Here is a 20,899-nt window from a genome sequence, read left to right on the forward strand (position 1 = left end):
GCGGAGTGGTCCGTCGGGGTGGGCTCCGGGGGGGGGGGGGGGGGTTGGCTGGGGTATCGCGGACCTGGGTGATTCTGCTGGGTCTCCCTTGTCTGTGCGGGGGCGCTGCTCCTGCCTCTGCCTTGGAGGAATGGGGGGGGCGGGGGGGGAGGGAGGCGGGGAGAGAGAGGTTGGGAACTGATCTTTTCTGGCCTTTGTTTTTCTTTTTTTTTCTTTTTTTTTGTTGTTTTTTCTTTCCTTTTTGTTTTTTCTTTTTTTGGGTTTGGCTGATTTTTCTGCAATTCTTATCTTGTCATGGGGGATGTCCTTAAGGTTTTCTTTTGGAATGTGAGGGGTCTGGGGGATCGGGTAAAGAGGCGGGCTGTGTTTGATGTGGTTCAAAAGCACTTGCCAGGCCTGGTAGGTCTTGTGGAGACCCACTGTACGTTGGACTCGTTGGATAGGTTGAGATGCAGATGGGCGAGCCACTCATACCATTCTGTTTTTTCGAGCTATTCGGCAGGTGTCTTTCTCTTCATACACAGTAGAATTCCTTTTCAACTTATCAGTAAGAAAATAGATCCCAGAGGTAGATACATATTTATTCACGCGACATTATATAATACAGAAATGATCTTAGCCTGCCTGTATATCCCTCCCCCATTCTCCTCGCATGTCCTAGTTGAGTTGGTTAAATTTGGTTTGGAAAGGGGTGATATTCCACTTATTATTTGTGGGGACTTTAATTGTGTCCTAGACCCTGTACAGGATAGAAGGGGGAAGCTTCAGTCCAATTCCTCGGCCAGGTCTCCCCTGGGGAAGTTTATGTCTGAAAGTGGCTAGAGGGATGTTTGGCGGTGCTTACATCCCTATATATCTATAGGGAATTTGCTGACGTACTTCTTCCTTACCTAACAAAGATATGTAATGAATCCTTGGAAAATGGTGCCCTTCCGCCCTCAATAAGGGAGGCTTCTATAGTGCTTATTAAGAAAAACATAAGGACCCACTAAAAATTGAATCCTATCGCCCTATCTCGCTCATTAGCTGTGACTGTAAGATATTGGCGAAGGTTCTGGCTATCAGGCTGGGGAGGATTGCCCCTAAGTTGATAGGTATCGAGCAGACCGGCTTTGTGCCAGGTAGGGTTATTCACGATAATATAGCCAGGACCTTCGCGAATTTACAAATAGAAGACGAGACCCACCGCTCCATCCTGTCGCTTGACGCAATGAAGGCGTTTGACAGGGTGGAGTGGGGGTTCCTATGGCGGGTACTTAGTGCCTTTGATTTGGGTGAGAATTTCGTGAACTGGATTAAATTACTCTACGCTTGGCCTGTAGCCAAAGTTTCAGTAAACGCGGAATTTACAGAATGGTTTACATTAGAGAGGGGTACAAGGCAGGGGTGCCCTCTGTCCCCCTTGTTGTTTGCTTTCTTTTTAGAACCATTGGCCATACTGCTTAGGAATTCGCCCGGGGTAGAGGGGTTCGGAGTAAATGGCCGTAATGAAAAATTTCTTTTATATGTGGATGATGTCATCCTTTTTTTGAGGGGGGCGGAGGGCACTCTTCATAATGTGTTTGAATTTATCTCTAAGTTTGGGAAGTACTCAGGGTTACAAATCAATTGGGGGAAGTCCTCATTAATGCCGTTGGGGGGAAACCCCATATACAGACATCTCTGGTCCACGTTCTTGGTCCACAGGAGTCCCTGGATTATTTGGGAATTAAGATTGGCCCTACTATAGATAAGTTTATCCCTCTGAACCTGAACCCTTTGATGGCCAAGATCAATAGTAAGACTGATTTTTGGTCAAAACTTCCTATTTCTATGGCCGAGCGGATGGCTATTGTGAAGATGACTCTTCTCCCCCAGATTTTGTACGTACTATACTCCTCCCCTGTTTGGATACCTGAACGTTGGTTTGGGAGATTATCCCGGGTATTAAACTCTTGGTTTGGAATGATTGTGTTGGTTTAATTATTATCTTTTTTCGTTGTCCTAATTGTTGTTGGGGCTGTACCTGTAAGGAAAAGAGAACCATTTGGTACTTTTTTTTTGTATTTATGTTGAAGTCATAATAAAGGATTTAATTAAAAAAAAAAAAAAATTACATATAGTATCAATGTTGAAATGGATACAAGGTTACAGGGATCTTACCATTTCCAAGACCAGAGATGAGTATTAGGAAAAACACAAGAACAGAACAGAATGTTCTTTATTTCTACAAGCTGTCTGTTATTATGCAACGTTGTCCTCAGGAACATGGGTTATGTGCAAACTAGAAATACCATAAGCTAGATTTGAGACTAGGCAATTTGTATTATTCAGTGTTACCAATAATTTACAGCATTATGCATTAAAAATGAAAGGGCGGTTTTGTATTGTTTAATTCTGTGGGTTTTGTTTTTACAGCATTCACTGTGGGTCAATGCCTGCTTGTTCTGTCAGGCAAATTTTGGGATAAGCTATTGTGCGTGTACATTACATGAGGAAAACCACTATTCCTGGCCATATAACCTCCATGTGGCAATTTTCACTAGATTTATGCTCTGCAGGCTTCATCTCTATGTTTTAGTTGTCCTGTTGGTAGAGCCCAACCTAACCTAACCTAAACGGATTTTTCAGCCATCATTGCCTACAGCTGTCAAAAAGACATCTGATATTTGCAGATGATGGCCGTCTATAATTATCATGGCCGTCGACAATGATGGACAAAAGAATCCTGTAATGTGAACTTAGCCATACGCTGCGCACACAAGAGGAGGAGATCCTGCTCTCTTAAATCTCTATTGCAGACCAGCAGTATGGACTACTTCAGACGTGACAAACTCAGGCCCTCCAGCTTTTTTAAAACTACAATTCCCATCATGCCTGCACAGCCAAAGCTAAAGCATTAGGCATGATGGGACTTGTAGTTTTGCAACAGCTGGAAAGCCTGAGTTTGACATCCCTGGACTACATTATGAAGCAGCACTAAGCAGTGTAAGCTATGAATCCTGCACTGGGCGTAATCTTACACTAACTAGAGGCTCCTTTAGTCTCTCTGCAGTCTCTCTGTTGCCTATTGTTTCACTCCAGCCACTTCTCCCCTCTCCATAGACTTAGGGTCGTATTACACGGAACGATTTTTAACAATTAAGGACTAACGAGAAACGATCGCAGACGGGATTGTTTATTGTTGACCTAAAATCGTTCACCATATTACACAGAACGATAATTGTTAGTTACGATCGTTACTACGTTACGATCATTACTATTGCAGTTGTTACTATGATCGTTTGCTCCATCTGATCCCAGCAAAACAAGGGACAATGTGCAATTACACTGAACGGTTAGTGAAAAAATGCGGAACTACAGTGAACGAATGTGGAATTACAGCGAACTATTAACAATGATTTTATTAAAAGGCCATAGCGCTTGCATTTTTTTCCACCTACAGACCCACATGATCCCTTATTTTTGTGATACCAATTGTACTTTGCAATGACAGACCTAATTTTTCCATAAAATATGCTGTAAGACTCATCTCTGCTCCTCAAGTCAGTACGATCACAAAGATGTACAAGTTTTATAACTTTTATTTTATTTGACTGCTTTAAAAAAATTAAATCCTTTAAAAAAAAACGAAATGTGTTTAAAATTGCTCTATTACCATCCGTATAATGCTTTCATTTTCTGGTCTATGGGGGGAGGTGTCTTGTTTGCGCCATGACCTATACTTTCTATAGGTATCTTGCTTGCTTATATGCAACTTTTTGATCTCCTTTTATTCCAATTTTTCCAGATTTGATGTGACCAAAAATCACATCAAACTGACGATTTTTTGTGATTACGGCATTTACAGAGCAAGATCAGAATTGCTATAATTGAATAGGTTGGTGATAACACCCGGTTGATAGCAAATATGTTTTTTTATTTATTTACTTTATGTGTAAAATGTGAAAAGGGGGTGATTTAAACTTTTATTATAGGATGAGTTTTTTATTTTTATTTTTTAATTAATGGAGCTTTACTAGAATTTAAGAACAGCTGTATTTAAATAGTTAATTAGCTGGGCACAGCTAATAGCTGCGGCCCCCCAGGTGCTATCAGCCACACTGTTTAGAGAGGGGTCACAGTGTTACCCCTCTCTGAACCCCTTCCTAATGGCGCCAAGATGTACGGGTACGCCCTGGGTCGTCAAGGGGTTAAAGAGGCACTGTTCCTGTAAAAATAAAGAAAATTGACATGTCAGAGAAACGTGCAAACACTAAAATACATACTTAATATGGGAATTTTTTAATTGCAATACAGTGGTCCCTCAACTTACAATGGCCTCAGGTTACAATATTTTCAATATACAATGTTCCTTTCTGGACCATAGTAACTTGAGACCAGACTCAACATACAAAGTTACAGACAGAATCTGTGGCATAGGTGAATAATTAGATAGTCGACCAATAAAAGTGGCCATTTTACTGAGAAAACCCCAGTATTACTGAAGTGCATGCAGTGCTGAACTGTTTAGTTTCGCCTCTCTACAGTAAAGTGTGATACTACATGTTCTGTACTGCACCAGATGAAGATGGCTTCATATTATTTTTATCGGACCTGTGTGATCTGATTCATTAAAATGTAGCACTGCCATAGTGAATGTATCTAAGTAAAAAGTTGAACGAAAAGTCGCAAAATTGCAAACATTGTGCAAGCCTATTAACCTTGTACTGACCAGACGTGGTCCTGCACCTGTTTGTGCGACTTTTTAAAAAGTCGCAAATGATAAATTGGGCGTTAATCCCGGATTATGCAAACTTTTTGGTGAATACTCAAAACAGTCAGATAAAAAAAAGTTGCATCTAAAAAATATTTGCCCCTTGAATACTGGTTCATACTGGTTCATAAATAGAACCCTTAATAAATTTCCCCCATTGACTCAAATTGTTCAAATCCTAGAAAACGTGATGTCCGTGTATCTCAGCTGTGAACCTGCCGTATATGTTTAATGGAGCGAGGTACTGAGTATGTTTAATGGACTGGACTGAGTATGCATGTTCCGTAAAGCATACCCATAACTGTCTCTTTGTTTTCCCTATGTAATACCGCTTACATGGACAAATGAGGGCATAAACTGTAAAGACTGATTTGCATGTTATAAAATCTCTAATATAATAGTCTTGATCTCCCAGATGAATGAAGGCGGTATTACCAAGCTGATGACGAGTTACATTGCCCACAACGTTTGTTTCCCTGGGGTAGGGTACTATGAAACCAGCTTTTATTTTGTCTATCCCTTTTTCAAGTAGCCATATTTAACACTTTCCCTATTGTCTTATTTCTCTTAAAGGTTATGCACTGCTTTCTGATAGATATCTCAGGTCAATGTCGAGAGAGAGAGATAGCTATCAGAAAGCCTTGCATCACCTTTAAGAGGAAAAAGACAATAGGGGAAGTGTTAAATATGGCTACTTGCAAAAGGGAAAGACAAAATAAAATACCCCAGAAAAACAAACATTGTGGGCAATGTAACTCGTCATCAGCTTGGTAATACCGCCTTCATTCATCTGGGAGATCAAAACTGTTATATTAGAGATTTTATAATATGCTAAATCAGTCTTTACAGTTTATGCCATGATTTGTCCATGTAAGCGGTACTACATAGGGAAAACAAAGAGACAGTTATGGGTATGCTTTACAGAACATGCATACTCAGTCTGCTTAGGAAAGGGTGTACCTCGCCCCATTGAACATGCGGAGAAACACGGACATCATGTTTTCTAGGATTTGAATGAGTCAGTGTTCCTACAGATAGATCCAACAGGCATCAGGCCTTGCTTAGCAAGGAATCATGGTGGATAACGTGCCTGAATGCCAGAGTCACACCCTGCACCCTACACTATCCCCTCCCTGCCAATCAGGGGTGTAGCTAATGTCTCTTCGGTCCTGGTGAGAGAGGTCAACTTGGGCTCCCCCCTCCTTTCACGACCAAAGGATGCTATTGGCACATATATATATATATTCATCAAGACAGATAATACCAATACTACCAGCATATAGAAAGAGAAAATATGATCACCATACATATTACCGCCATACTGTTACTGACCAAATCCTGTATACTGAGACCAATATTAACAATAATACCAATATATAGGAAAGAAATATTACCGCCACACCACAACCCCTACCATCTCCACCATATTGTTACTGACCAAATCCAGCATACTAAGACCAATAAAACACAGTACCAGTAACAAACAATACCACCACATACTGACTAACACCACCACATACTGACTAACACCATCGCATACTGACTAATACCACCACATAATGACTAACACACAACATACTAATACCACCACATACTAACTAACACCACTGCTGCTACTGACTAATACCACCACATACTAACACCACTGCTGCTACTGACTAATACCACCACATACTAACACCACTGCTGCTACTGAATAAGATCCACTGTACACAGATCACTATCACCAGTCATATAAAGGCTGACCCAGCTTTACAGAGGTTCTTTACTCCATATACAGTACATTACAGTGCAGTTACATCAGGTGACTCACAGGGGATGTCTTCTCTGATCAGACTTCTTCCACAGAATCTGCCAGACAGACATATTAGGATCCTCACTCTGGCAACATCCTATGAATCTATGTGACCCCCTAATATATGCCACCGCCTCTATGTAGCCTCCTTATAGATGTCCCCCTCCCCCCACTTATAGATGTCCCCCTCTTCCCCCCTTAGAGATGGCCCCCTCTCCCCCCCTTAAAGATGGCCCCCTCTCCCCCCTCCCTAATAGATGGCCCCCTGTTTCCCTCCCCTTATAGACGGCCCCCTCTTTCCCCCCTCCCTTATAGATGGCCCCCTCTTTCCCCCCTCCCTTATAGATGGCCCCCTCTTCCCCCCCTTATAGATGGCCCCCCTCTTCGCCCCCCTTATGGATAACCCCCTTCCCCCACTCTTAATAGATAGCCCCCTCTCTCCCGCCCCTCCTTATAGATGGCCCCCTCTACCCCCCATGCAGACAGATAAAAAAAAAGAAGAAAACTCACCTCACAACGTGCTCCCCTGTTGATCCCTTCTCCTCCTGCAGCATCCGTCTGGCCCCGGCTGATGTACGGGGCCGGGACTTCTGGCACAGGGAGCGTCTCTAACAAGCGCTCTCTGTACCTGAAGTCAGGGCCCCAGGCACACAGGGAGTTCTCTGATGCGCTCGCTGCCGGGGATAGGATGGGACACCCCCGGCAGCCACACATCAGCCGGGGGCAATTGGATCCGGACTCTTGTGACCACAAGCAAAACAATGCTTGCAGTCACAAGAGTGATTTGTGGCGGGCCGGGTCGCACCGGCGACCACTGCGACCCTGGTAGTTATGCCACTGCTGCCACTACCCAATATGGGAACAAAGCCAAAGCCATAACTGTACGTTCGGTGAGTGCTGAGTTTGTTTGTTCGCCATACATGTCCATTAAACATACTAATCTCTGCACGTATAGCACCTGTTTGGTTGCCTTTTAAACGGAGCTCTGCATTAACTGTTTGTACAAGGTCAGACTAACACTTGGTGCCTGCTAGCTGTGCCTTGGTTTGGCTAAAAATATTTAAATGGCCGCACGAATGATACAGGATCATTCGAGCAGCCCAGCTGCTCGATTAGTTGTGCCATGTAAAGGCACTACAAAGAAGCACCGATCTAGCTGACAATTGCCTTCATTAGGCCCTTTGCTTCTATGACAACAAACTGGTGCTCCATGATTGCTTTATGGGGGGGCAACTGGTTGACAGAGGGAGCCTCCATTTCCCTGTCTAACTGCTTACATGCTAATTGATAAAAGCTGCATAGTTGCAGAATAGTGATAGCTATAGTATACAGCTGACACTTGCAGTTTTTGCTGGTAAAGCCCAGGCATCACCATTTTTTAAGTTGGCGAAACTGAGGCATTGTCATGTGCTGGTGGTGAGGCCCCAGGAGAAAAATATTCAGAAGCCTTGGTCTAGGTTGCATATTGCATACTACTAAAGAAATTCCTTTTGTCTGACGGGCTTCCTATTCAATGTTAACAATTTTGTTGTCACCCTTTTACCAGTCAAGTGAGCATTTTATTTTAACTATATGACTCATTTTTAAGATGAGGAAGAACTGAATGACATAAATGAGCGGAAGGAAATGTTTTTGGTGAAATATTTCTCCAGCCTTTGAAATACATGTGGAAGTTCACTTTACTTAGTTATCTTCAGTGCAGTATTTATCTATGCCATATCTTATGTATTTTCTTATGTATTTGTCTGTAAACCCTTGCATATGAATTATTGTGGCAGTTCTCTATCCATACATTATTTAGTTTTACCATTATTTTAATGAAAGCGTTTGTTTTAACTGGCATAAGAAATACCTTTTGTATATAAGTATGACATCAGTCCTTAGGCTATGTTCACACTACGTAAAACTACGGCCGCAGTTCTCGCCGCAGAACTATGGACATAGTTTTGAGGGGTGGAACATAGCCTTATTTTCAATGGGATCCTGTCCGGAGCGTACACACATCGTATGCGCTCCGGCCGGGATCCCATGCAGCGCCGGAAAAAACTGACATGTCAGGCTCCGGCCGCTTGCTTCACTGTGGGCTATGGGAAGCTCTGATGCGGGCGGGATGATCTGGGCTGAGACCGGCGGTTCCGTGACCAGACCAGGGACACGGAACGGCCGGATGTTCACAGCTTGTGAACATAGCCTTAGAGTGCATTTGTAATGATCATATAACTGCCACATACTTATTGTTTTATTATACCTATTGTAATTGTGTACACCAGATATTATTCATAGTCATTAGACTTAGCATGCATTGCGTGTAGACTCATTCACTAGTCCACATATGTGCCCAGTCATGTGCATAATTGGGATTGGCTATGACTAGCTTTTAAGGAGGTCTAACTACACATTTTCTTTATGTGACCATGATTAAGTGCCATTGCGCGAAACGCGTTGGTTTTAAACAATTTTATGAACTATTAAAGGTTATGTTTTAATTGAATAACAATATCTACACGTCTGGAGTGCTGGATCAGAAATCATCACCCTTCTAATCCCCTTAACTGCAATAAACTAAGTTTCAGAGGTTACCAAATGAGCATTTAAAGTATATGGGTATGGTTAGACATAGTATTTGTTACACTGGCTGATTGTTGCTAACCAGAGTGTCTAGGAACGCTTATTCAGCCCACAATTGTGATCTGTGATCTGCAAATGCCGGTTCGTTGGCTGATTTGACAGTCTTTTGTGCCATGTAAAGAGCAAGGATGTCGCCTTTTGTGGCTGTACTCATGTAGAAGGAACCCAAGTCTTTGTAGTTTCCCAGAATACCAGGCATCAGCCAGAATAGTCAATACTGCGGGCAGCTATATACAGTCTCCCTTAGAACAGTGCTCTGTTTAACAAGTTAAAACTCAAAAACTAACCAAGACAGTTGTTGATGTAACAGACAGAAACACAGAAATGAGCAGGCATGGTACTTGAGGAGGGGCAGTCTACTTTAAGGTTTTCTTAAAGTACTTGGTACTAAAGAAGGATGGATGAGATTGAGCCTTTCTTGATCTCCAGCACCTCAACAAATCTTTCTGGTTCTGTCACTTCTATCTGGGGTCTCTCAAATTGGTGATCCCTTTCATGGAACAAGAGGGTTCTGCTCTTCAGCAGACATAAATCACATGTATTTACACAATCCTCGTCAGTCTTTGTCATCAGGGTTTTCTGCGCTTTGCAGTTTACTTTATCCTATTACCATTCAAAGTACTTCCATTTGCCTTGCTCCCTGAAGTGCTCTTATTGATGGTGCTAGTCCAACCCAAGGCAGTGTTACTTATGTTATATGGGTAAAGGGTTAATCCAGCCAAGTATATCTCTTGCAGCGTTGATTCAGAAGACAAGACAGGTCCATCTAGTCCGTCCTTTAAGTATTTACCTTCTTATTTTCTTAGGATAGATATGTTTATCCCAGGCATGTTTACATTCTGTTATTGTAGAAGTTTGTTTCAAGTATCTTCTACTCTTTCAGTAAAGTAATATTTTCAATCAGAAACTAAGAGCATTGACAGGGTTTAGGAGTTGAAAGAAAAACTGGATACCAAGAACAAGTCTAGAACACAGATGGGGTAAAATTAATGTCCAGCTGTAGCCAATCTCACTGGGTGTCTTAAAGGGAATCTCTCACTGATCCTACCAATGATATGTCCACAGACTTTAGTGGAGCATATTTATGAACTGCTGACTGATGGCTTTCCACTTGTAATGGCTGGGCAGTGGCAGATCCCAAATACACTGGACTACAGAGCATGCTTATATCAGTGGCATCACCAGGTCACACTGCAACTCAAAAACAGAGATTGTAGGAAAACAAAAAAACACCCTAAGTGAGACCAAGCCCTTCATAGCACCATGGGTCCTGGTAGTGCCTGTGGGGACCTAGCTTATGGGCAAAATGACCTACTAGGGCTCCTATCTACCAATGGAAGCAATCTATTTACCTAATGTGGTGGGGCAACCCACCAACATACATTTGTGCTCAGAAGTTTACATACCCTGGCAAAATTTTTGCTTTCTTATCATTTGTGTTATCATTTCTATGAATGATAACACAAAAACTTTCTTTTTCACTCATGGTTAGTGGTTGGGGAAGCCATTTATTGTCAAACTACTGTTTTTTTCTTTTTTTTTTAAATCATAATGACAACAAAAAACATCCAAATTACCATGTATTGCCCCCCTCTAACATCAATGACAACGTGAAGTCTTTTGTGGTAGTTGTGGATGGGGTTCTGTATATTCTCCCTCCAGTTCCTGTAAATTCCTGGGCTGTCTTGCTGTTACTGCGTGCTTGAGATCTCCCCTGAGTTGCTCAATGATATTGAGGTCAGGGGACTGAGATGGCCACTCCAGAAGCTTCACTCTAGAACACTTCTGCTGTAGCCAATGACAGGTCAACCTGGATCGTTGTCATGGTGGAATGTCCAAGTACGTACCATGCGCAGCTTCTGGGCTGATGAGTGCATATTTGCCTCTAGTATTTGCTGATAACGTGAAGCATTCAGTCTTTGAAAGTCTATAGGGCTGTTAACTTTCTGTTAAGGCTTTTTTACAAGGGCAGATTATTGGCAATGAGCAAAGCTAGAAATGCTCCTTCAGCAGATAATCCTGTGTAAAAGTGTCAGTGATTAGCCGAGGAGCGGGAAAAATGCTTCCTTATTGGCTGATCACATCTTGTGTACTGTTCTAAAATATATAGTTATGGGATGCACATCTCCTGGGGTAAACAGAGGATATTTGGCCGATAATAATATACTTAAATGGCCGCATGGATGATGCAGTGATCATTCATGCGGCCTGGCAGTGCAGTTGTTTGTGCCTTCTATAAAGAAGTGATGATCTTGCTGACCGGTGCTCACTTACTACCTTGCGCAGACCAATATTGAGCCGTTTAAAAAGAACCTTACCCCTCACATTTAAACACATTTTACACCTTTTCAGCCAAGTTACAAAGCTGTAAATTACTAATATATTGTATAAGTTTGATTAATGCACCCCAGGTTTTAACTAGCTTCAAATATACAACACCACCGGAATGTATGTTACATTTAATACTTGTGGTAGTTCTGATGATGCCAGGGATAAAAATAATAATAATAATAATAATAATAATAATAATAATAATAATAATAATTGTTTTTCATATTATAAGTGAACCATCTTTCTTTCCTTTTAGTGTACAGATTTAGTTCTGAACACAGGATATGAGGTTATTTTTCAAAGATTACTAGATGGGAGGAAATTCTGTAAAGATGTGGAGGACCTTCTAAAGCAAAGGTAAGAAGCAGTAATTCAGCTTACCATATAGCTTTAGAAATCAGCTGCATAAAGTAAATTTTTGGCTATGTGGTCTGCAACTACTGTATGCCACTGCTACAGTGTTACTACAGGATAACCTGAGGGTAAGATACCCCGTAAAAGCAGCTTTTTGTTGTCTGTTTGACTGCAGGTAAAAACCAGAGATAATGAATTACATGGCTAACTACTACTGGGTCGTTACTAACAGGGATGGTCCGAACCGAGTTCGGTTCGGGTTCATAGTTACATAGTTACATAGTTACATAGTTAATACGGTTGAAAAAAGACACATGTCCATCAAGTTCAACCAAGGAGGGGATGGATACAGGGAAGGGGGAGGGGTGATATGTTCTATACATATGCATCGTATGAACCCGAACTCTCGGTAATGATTCCCGCTGTCTGCCCGCTCCGTGCAGCGGCCGGATCCAACGGGAGGACCGCCTGGAAAACTGGGATACAGCCATAGCCATAGGCTGTATCCCAGTTTTCCAGGCGTTCCTCCCGCTGTATCCGCCAGCTCCATGGAGCGGGCAGACAGCAGGAATCTGCAGCCGAGCGTTCGGGTTCATACGAACCCGAACCTCGGCAGTTTTGGACCATCCCTAGTTACTAACATAGGTAAACATAAGGTGGTGCTTTATAATGTTCTAACCCTCAGCTGACTGTGTTTGTCCTTGCACGGCTATTGTAAAACTATATATCGGGTATTTTTATAGGCTACAGTATATGTATTTATTAGCTATAACATGCTGCTTAAGGCAGGTAGGATTCCACGGCAGAGAGTTCCGCTGCGGAATTCTACCACATTTAGGCTATGTTCACACACAGTATTTTTGCTTAGTATTTTGGTCCTCATATTGCAACCAAAACCAGGAGTGGATTAAAAACACAGAAATGCTATGTTCACACACTCTTGAATTTTAGTGCTCGGCCTCCTGCTCCCACAGTTCATGTCTGCAAGAAACACTCAGTTATAGTTAATTCTATGATCTGGATGAGTCTAAGGGTAACTCACTTGTCTAGACACCTGCCAGAAGTTCATTCTTTGGTTCAAATTCCCTGATGGAAATTAAATGTAGGTCTTTCTTTTCTTTTCTCATTGTTGTATCGTTTTTAAGGCTATGTTCACACTCAGTATTTTTGCTCAGTACTTTGGTCAATATTTTGCAACTAAAACCAGGAGTAGATTGAAAACACAGAAAGGTTATGTTCACACACTGTTGAAATTCAGTGGAAGCCGTCATTTAATGGCAAATAACGGCCATTTTTCCTAAACAATAGCCAATGTTTTAAAATAATGGCTATTATTTGCCATGAAATGGTGGCCATTCAATCAATTTCAACAGGGATTTGAACCAAAGAATGAACTGCAGGCAGGCCTCTAGACAGGTGTTTTACGACTAGACCACAGCTCCAACACATTTGGGTTTAAAGATTCAACTATATCTGAGTGTTTCTTGCAGACATAACCTGCCTACAGAGGACTGATCTGCAATCAGGGACACTGACTGACAGCTGAGCAAGCAGAAGGCCGGGCAGCATTGATTATTCATGAAGAAGAGGGAGGAAGAAGGAGTGATGAGGTGTGCCAGAGTGTGGCACAAACAACTCCTCTTTGACTCTTCAGTTGAGGTCACAAAAAGTCAAAGGTCAAAAACACACAGAATAGTCAAATCAGAAAACGCTAGATCAAGGCACTAGGAACTAGGCTCTTTCACAGGCAAGGGAATAATGTCAGGGGAGGAAACTTATAGGGGAAAGAGTACCAGTACTGACAGCTGTCTGGCCAAGTCAGCTGTCAGTTATCATCACTGTAATACATGACACCTTATGCCGATCGGCTGGGGGAGGTGAAGCCCCGGTCGCGGCTAAATCACAAGAAAGCGCAGCAGTGCTACAACAGCAGGCCGGCTGCTAGGGACGCTGTTGGTGTGCCCATAGCAAACGGCCCTGCTTATCACTAAGGACGCCATCAGCGTCTCTCTCAGCTGAGCAGCGCCTTGGCAGCGCTTGAAGCTGGGCGCACGACAGAAAAATTACCAAAAGGCACCATACTCACTAGGGGACTGCCAGCTTCAGCACACTGCCAGCATCTTAGGTAGGGTCTGGCAGCTGACAGAATCCATTTAAAAGTGGTGTAGAATAAATCAAAACCAGCTAAACTACAAAAAATACAAAAAGGGTCAAAAGACCCAAATGAAATGTAAAGGAGAATCTTCCACACTACAAGACTCCACCAAGGTTAGGCTGTAATAGCTGTAAGATTGAGTTAAGGGACTTTTGACAGATTGACAAATGATGACAATGGTGACAGAAAGTGGGGTACACTGAAGACAAGAAAGAGAAACATTTAGACTGGCATTAATGGCTACCACTCCATTCCTATCCCTGACCAGCAAGGTCTTTACGTAGTTCAAAGCATATAAAATAATAATAAAAAAAACCAAACAGAAAATATATAGTTAATGCTTGCCTTATATATGCTGATGGGTGGGCCCTGTTTATAAAATTATATTTGTCTTAGATCAGTTTATTTAGCAGCAGTGCACAGGGGCGTGTATAGCTGCTGGCCAATCAGCATTCATCTTCACTGGGTCAGTCTGTGCACAGCAGGGGGGACTGACATCACTTCCTGCATTTGGCCTCTCTTTTTTTCCTGTTTCTATATTTCATATAGAAAACAGGCAAAAAAAATGAAAAGAATAAATTGCAAAAATGTAGTATTTGCCTCCCTGCTGATTTAGCATTATCTATTGGTAATGAAAGTGGACATTTAGGGTCCATTTACACAGAAAGATTATCTGACAGATTATCTGCCAAAGATTTGAAGCCAAAGCCAGGAACAGACTATAAACAGATCAGATCATAAAGGAAAGACTCTTTTCAAATCCATTCCTGGTTTTGACTTCAAATCTTTGGCCGATAATCTGTCAGATAATCTTTCCGTGTAAATGAAACCGCACTACGTATATTTCAGTCAGTATTGTGGTCCTCATATTGCAACCAAAACCAGGAGTGGATTAAAAACACAGAAAGGATCTGTTCACACAATGTTGAAATTGAGTGGATGGCCGCCATATAATGGCAAATATTTGCTGTTATTTTAAAACAACGGCTGTTATATTGAAATAATGGCCATTATTTACTGTTATATGGCGGCCATCCACTCAATTTCAACACTGTGTGAACAGAACCTTTCTGTGTTTTTAATCCACTCCTGGTTTTGGTTGCAATATTAGGACCACAATACTGACTGAAATATACGCAGTGTGAACCCAGCCTAAGGGTATGTTAAAATAGGCGTAATTCCACTGCCTCAGTGTGTCATTTGATCTCAATGGGAGAGCGCGCACTCCTCCGCAGCCGCGGTTCTCCGTCACTTCTTAGAGTGGAGAGCAGCGGCAGCGAAGGTGCGCGCACCCTCTCATTCACACAGCAGGACACTGAGCACGGCAGGATTCCGCGGCAGAGAGCTCCGATGCAGAATTTTGCCGTATTTACTCAGTGTGAACATACCCTTAATATGACAATGAAGAAGTAACTGAATCAGTAAGAAGATTTTGTGGCCACTTCCAACTTTTAACCACAGATCTTAAGTGTCAGAATAGCAGGCTGATTCACACATATCTAAAGAGGAAGAGCTGCTGTCAGCTGCCAAAGGCAGCAGGCTTGAAACCACAAAATGCTGGAAATACTACTTGTGTGTGACAGTCGCATTGCTACCCAAATCCAGCTGTATGTTACATAGCCACACAATATATTTACTTGGCAACAACCTAAGTAAACAGAAGCAGAATACAGATATAGGGTATGTTTACACAATGTCAAAAAAAGAGAAACGGAAGCCGTTATTTTTTAGCTGTTCACACAAAGTTTTAATTATTCCATCATTCTTTTACCGTTTATTGCTATCAAAGGGAACCTGTCACCGGGGACGCGGGCACAGAGCCTGCCCAACCCCCCGGTGCAGCCCCCGGTACTTACCCTTCCTGACGAGTCCTGTTCCTGGAGCCGGTCCCGGGACGAAGATATCAGCACCCGAAGCTGTGCGTGCGCCCGCTGAGATGAGTCCGACAGCCATAGAGAATGAATGGAGCCGTTATTCTATATGGGCATCGGACTCATCTCAGCGGCGCACACGCACATCTTCGGGCGCTGATATCTTCGTCCCGGGACTGTCTCCAGGAACGGGACTCGTCGGAGAGGGTAAGTATCCGGGGCCTGCAACGGGGGGTCGGGCGGACTCTGTGCCTGCATCACCGGTGACAGGTTCCCTTTGAATTCAATAGATTTTCAGTAAAAGACACAGCCAAAGGCCAATTAGTCCACCTAAACTAGAATAATATACCAACAGCCGTCATTGCATCTGAAAATAATATTTGTTCTATAATAACAGTGGTACCTTGGCACCAACCAAAATGAATGATTTCTTCCTTTTCCTATGCATTTATTCTTCCCATTGTTACCAGGGCCACTGCAGAAGAAAAATATGGAAAAGAGCTCATTCAAATTGCAAAAAAGGCATCAGGACAAACAGAAATCAAGTAAGCACTGAAGCTTTAAACAATTTTAACCATTTAGAACGTTGAACGTTGAATGTAGTTTTTATAGGGTTTTCTACTGTGAAAAGGAGAACACTCTGTTACCCGAGACATCAGGTTTGATTAGGCTGGGTTCACACTACGTTTTTGCAATCCGTTTTTTGCAAAAAAAGGATGAAAAACTGATAAAAAAACGGATGCAATTGTGTGCATCCATTTTTTACAGTTTTTCCATTGACTTCCATTATAAAAAAAAAAAAAAAAAAACGGACACAAACATGAGGTTGACCACATTTTTGTTTATGCTAAAAAAAAAAATGGACTCGCTGTGATCCGTTTTGTTTTATAATGGAAGTCAATGGAAAATCAGATAAAACGGATGCACACAGTTGCATCCGTTTTTTTCATCAGTTTTTCATCCGTTTTTTGCAAAGAATGGATTGCAAAAACGTAGTGTGAACCCAGCCTTACAATAAAACTTAAAGAAAAATTCTATTTTAATGTATGTTTAAAAGTAGATCTCCTTCTGTAACTGATAATCCCACACATTTCTGATGCATACAGTACATTGTACCCTTTATTGTATGGACTCTATTGTTTTTGGCTTTACAAGTTGGATTAAGGCTAGGGCTATACATTCACACAACAGCAAGTCTTCTCCACGTTGCATAACCAAAATATTTTGTGAGAGCTATCTGCAACTTGCTGTCACATGACTTTATTACAGATGTGACTTGGCTCTTATCAAAATAGCCAAGTCACAAGCAAGTCACAGCTGCAAGGTTGTGTTTTTTTGTGCCTGACGAATCGCAATCGTTCCATGTCCCAGTCACAATGTGACACCATTACATGCAATGTTGCACGATCTCCATATCACAGATGCAGATTAGCCCCAACACACTTAATTGTCTACCCCAGTGGTTAGTTTGAGTGGGTAAAAACAAATTCCCTCAATTTGAACACAGGTAATAAAACCACACATTCACCAATAAAAACCCATGTTATACTGATGATAAAACTATTAACCCCTTAAGGTCAAAGCCTATTTTCGTTTTTGCGCTTTTGCTTATTCCATTTTAAGTTTAAAAGTCCATAGCGCTTGCATTTTTTCACCTAGAGACGTATATGAGCGCTTATTTTTTGCGAAACCAATTGTACTTTGCAATGACAGGCATTATTTTTCCATAACATATGCTGCGAAACCGGAAAAAAATCATTTGCGCTGTCAAATTGAAAAAAAAAACGAATTTGTTTTGATTTCGGGGAGTTTTGCATTTACGCCGTCCGTCCTATGGTAAAACTGACTTGTTATGCATGTTCCTCAAGTCGTTACGATTACTATGATATATAACATGTATAACTTATATTGTATCGGATGGCCTGTAAAAAATTCAAACCATTGTTAACAAATATACGTTCCTTAAAATCGCTCCATTCCCAGGCTTATAGCGCTTTTATCCTTTGGTCTATGGGGCTGTGTCAGGTGTCAGTTTTTGCGCCATGATGTGTTCTTTCTATCGGTACCTTGATTGCGCATATACGACTTTTTGATCGTTTTTTATTACATTTTTTCTGGATTTGATGCGACCAAAAATGCGCAATTTTGCACTTTGGAATTTTTTTGCGCTGACGCCGTTTACCGTGCGAGATCAGGAATGTGATTAATTAATAGTTCGGGCGATTACGCGCGCGGCGATACTAAATATGTTTATTTATTTATTAATTTATATTTATAAAATGGGAAAAGGGGGGTGATTTGGACTTTTATTAGGGGAGGGGATTTTTTATTAATAAAAACACTTTTTTACTTTTTTTTTTTTACTGTAACTAGAAGCCCCCCTGGGGGACTTGTATATAGACAGCACTGATCTCTCATAGAGATCAATGCTGTGTATATACACAGCAAAGATCGATTAGATCGGTCATAGATTACTATGGCCTGCTGCAGGCCATAGCAATCTATTGCCGAGCCGGGATCAGCGTCATTCCGACGCTGAGGCCCGGCACGGGCAGAAGAACGGATCTCCCCCCCCGCGATCGCATCGTGGGGGGGAGATCCGTCCCACTAGACACCAGGGACGTGAGGTCTGAAGCCTCTAAGTGCAGCTGTCAGGTTTGACAGCTGCACTTAGAGGCTTAATTAGCCGGCGCGGCAACGGGACCCGCGCCGGCTAATAGAGGCACTGCCCGGCTGCACGTGTCAGCCGGGATCAGCGCCGTTCAGAGCGGGGTCCCGGCGGGACCCCGCTCTGAACACCCCGAGCGGCACCATGACGTATCAGATACGTCATGGGTCGCTAAGGGGTTAAATTTTAAAGTGAATCTGCCATCAGGTACATCGTTTTAACATTTCTACATACATAGACTGTCACGGCATGGGGAGCACAGCCACAACGTTTGGCTGTACTGTCACAGCAGAACCTGCAAATTCTAACAAACTTAAACATTTTTTTGCTTTTAAAGGGGTTATCCAGCGCTACAAAAACATGGCCACTTTCCCCCTACTGTTGTCTCCAGTTTGGGTGGGGTTTTGAAACTCAGTTCCATTGAAGTAAATGGAGCTTAATTGCAAACCGCACCTGAACTGGAGACAACAGTAGGGGGGAAAGTGGCCATGTTTTTGTAGCGCTGGATAACCCTTTTAAGAACAAGTCCCAAAAAGATCAAAAAACTGCAGTTGGTGGGGGGCTGATGAACAAGTAAACTCACCGCACATTGTGCCTTCGTTGTGCCCTTCTTGGGTCATCCTTATCTGGAAACTGGTTATGTCACATACACACCTCTTCCAGCTGTAAAATCACAGCCTGGGTGACTGATTGCCCACTGGTTGTTCTGCCATTGGCTGCTATGGACAACTAAGGCTGTTTAGACTTATTTCCAGTCACTGGCCATGTCCCTCTGATGTTACTATAACTGCTGGTGTTTAACCTCTGTCCAACAAAGTAACAATTATTGGAATAATTCTGTTAGTAAAATATATATGTAATAGGTGATGGAAGCTGTATGCATACTAATGTTCAGTTGTGAACCAAGATGTGCGCGGTATTTCTAATGAATCGTATGTATATTTATTCCAGTAAACTACGTGAATCCTTTGATACATTAAAGAAACGTAAGTGATTTTTAAAAAAAATTCTTAACTGCTTTTAATTTTTTTTTCATTCACATTTCTGTTGTTCTTTGATGGTCTGAATAGTGCAGCATTATTGTTATACTCTATCCAATTGAAAATAATGTCATTTTGATAGATATAAGTCACTGGGATCCCTCAGGATTATTATGAAGGGAAAAAGCTGAGACTAAAAAAATACAAATCCTGGAAGGTTTACTTTCAGAAAATTAACTGCAATATTTCCTTGGTTTTGTCTTAGAAATTGAAAGTATTGGAAATTCTCATATCCAGCTTGCAGCAACATTGCGAGAAGAGATTCATAGTTTGGAAGACTTCAGAGAGAGGCAGAAGCAGTTAAGGAAAAAGGTAATTGTTAAAAGAAAAGTGTACATGGACATCACGTCTTCATATTACAGCAGATAAATTGAAAAATACAGTTTCCTAACATATTTGTAAATTACTACATTACCACAAATTTACTCCTTAGCCCTAAAAAAGCTCTTAATTTTTTAGCCACTAGAAGGTGTCTCACTTCCCTGCTAACTGCTATTCACTCATGCACAATTCCATAGAAATTATCTTAAGAGATTTGTTTGGTGAACACCTAAGGCTATATTCACATTACGTAAAAGTACGGCCGTTGTTGCCATAGGCAACATAGTATACGCTCCGGCAGGGATCCCATGTGGCACCGCAAAGAACTGACATGTCAGTTCACACAATGAAGCGAGCGGCTCCGGCCGCTTGCTTCATTGTGTGATATTAGAGTTCTGATGCGGGTGCGCGGTAATCAGAACACTGCAGCCGGAAAGATCATCTGGCCGGTACTTAAGTACCAGCCAGGATGATCTTTGCAGAGACAGGCCGCTCCGTGACCCGGCCAGGTCACGGAACGACCTGTCTCTTACGTAGTGTGTACATAGCCTAAGTTTTTAAACTTTAAAAACCAATAATTGTTGTGTATGTTAAAATTGCTCAGAAACATGAGCCAAGCAAAGTGGAAGCCCTGTTAAGCCTTGTAAAGGGTAAACCCCATTGACCAAAATGTGATAAACATTTTATAAAACCATTATAAATTAGGGGCCCCTATCAGATGAAGAGGGCTTGCCCCATGGAAGATGCACAGATATCCATATATATCCATTGAACTTTATATCTCCGAGATCATACCACAAGTCCCTTTTTGTAGCAATGGCTTACTCCATTGTTACTTCTCCTGGTTAGTCCAGGGTAGTAGCCACACCTAGTCAGCTGACTGACTGACCCCTCTCTCCCCAGACAGAGAGTGCTGCATTTATGTGCCCACATATGTCCTGCTCATGTCTTCATGCTTCCTGCAGTCTCTGTCAGCCCTTGTGTTTCCCATGCTCTCCATT

The 20,899-nt window shown here is 42.0% G+C and overlaps 1 protein-coding gene across 2 annotated transcripts in view; it reads left to right on the plus strand.

The window, feature by feature from the left end:
• PSTPIP1 (proline-serine-threonine phosphatase interacting protein 1) overlaps positions 1-20,899 on the plus strand; it is a 62,680-nt gene that overhangs the window by 19,986 nt on the left and 21,795 nt on the right. For both annotated transcript variants that reach the window (XM_069956329.1, XM_069956330.1), the window contains exons 2-5: positions 11,746-11,846; positions 16,340-16,414; positions 19,489-19,523; positions 19,783-19,889. In XM_069956329.1, coding sequence (XP_069812430.1) covers positions 11,746-11,846; positions 16,340-16,414; positions 19,489-19,523; positions 19,783-19,889 — 318 coding nt within the window. The remainder of the gene's footprint in view (positions 1-11,745; positions 11,847-16,339; positions 16,415-19,488; positions 19,524-19,782; positions 19,890-20,899) is intronic.

Source organism: Dendropsophus ebraccatus, chromosome 1 (assembly GCF_027789765.1).
Source record: "Dendropsophus ebraccatus isolate aDenEbr1 chromosome 1, aDenEbr1.pat, whole genome shotgun sequence".
Classification (NCBI taxonomy): Eukaryota; Metazoa; Chordata; class Amphibia; order Anura; family Hylidae; genus Dendropsophus; species Dendropsophus ebraccatus.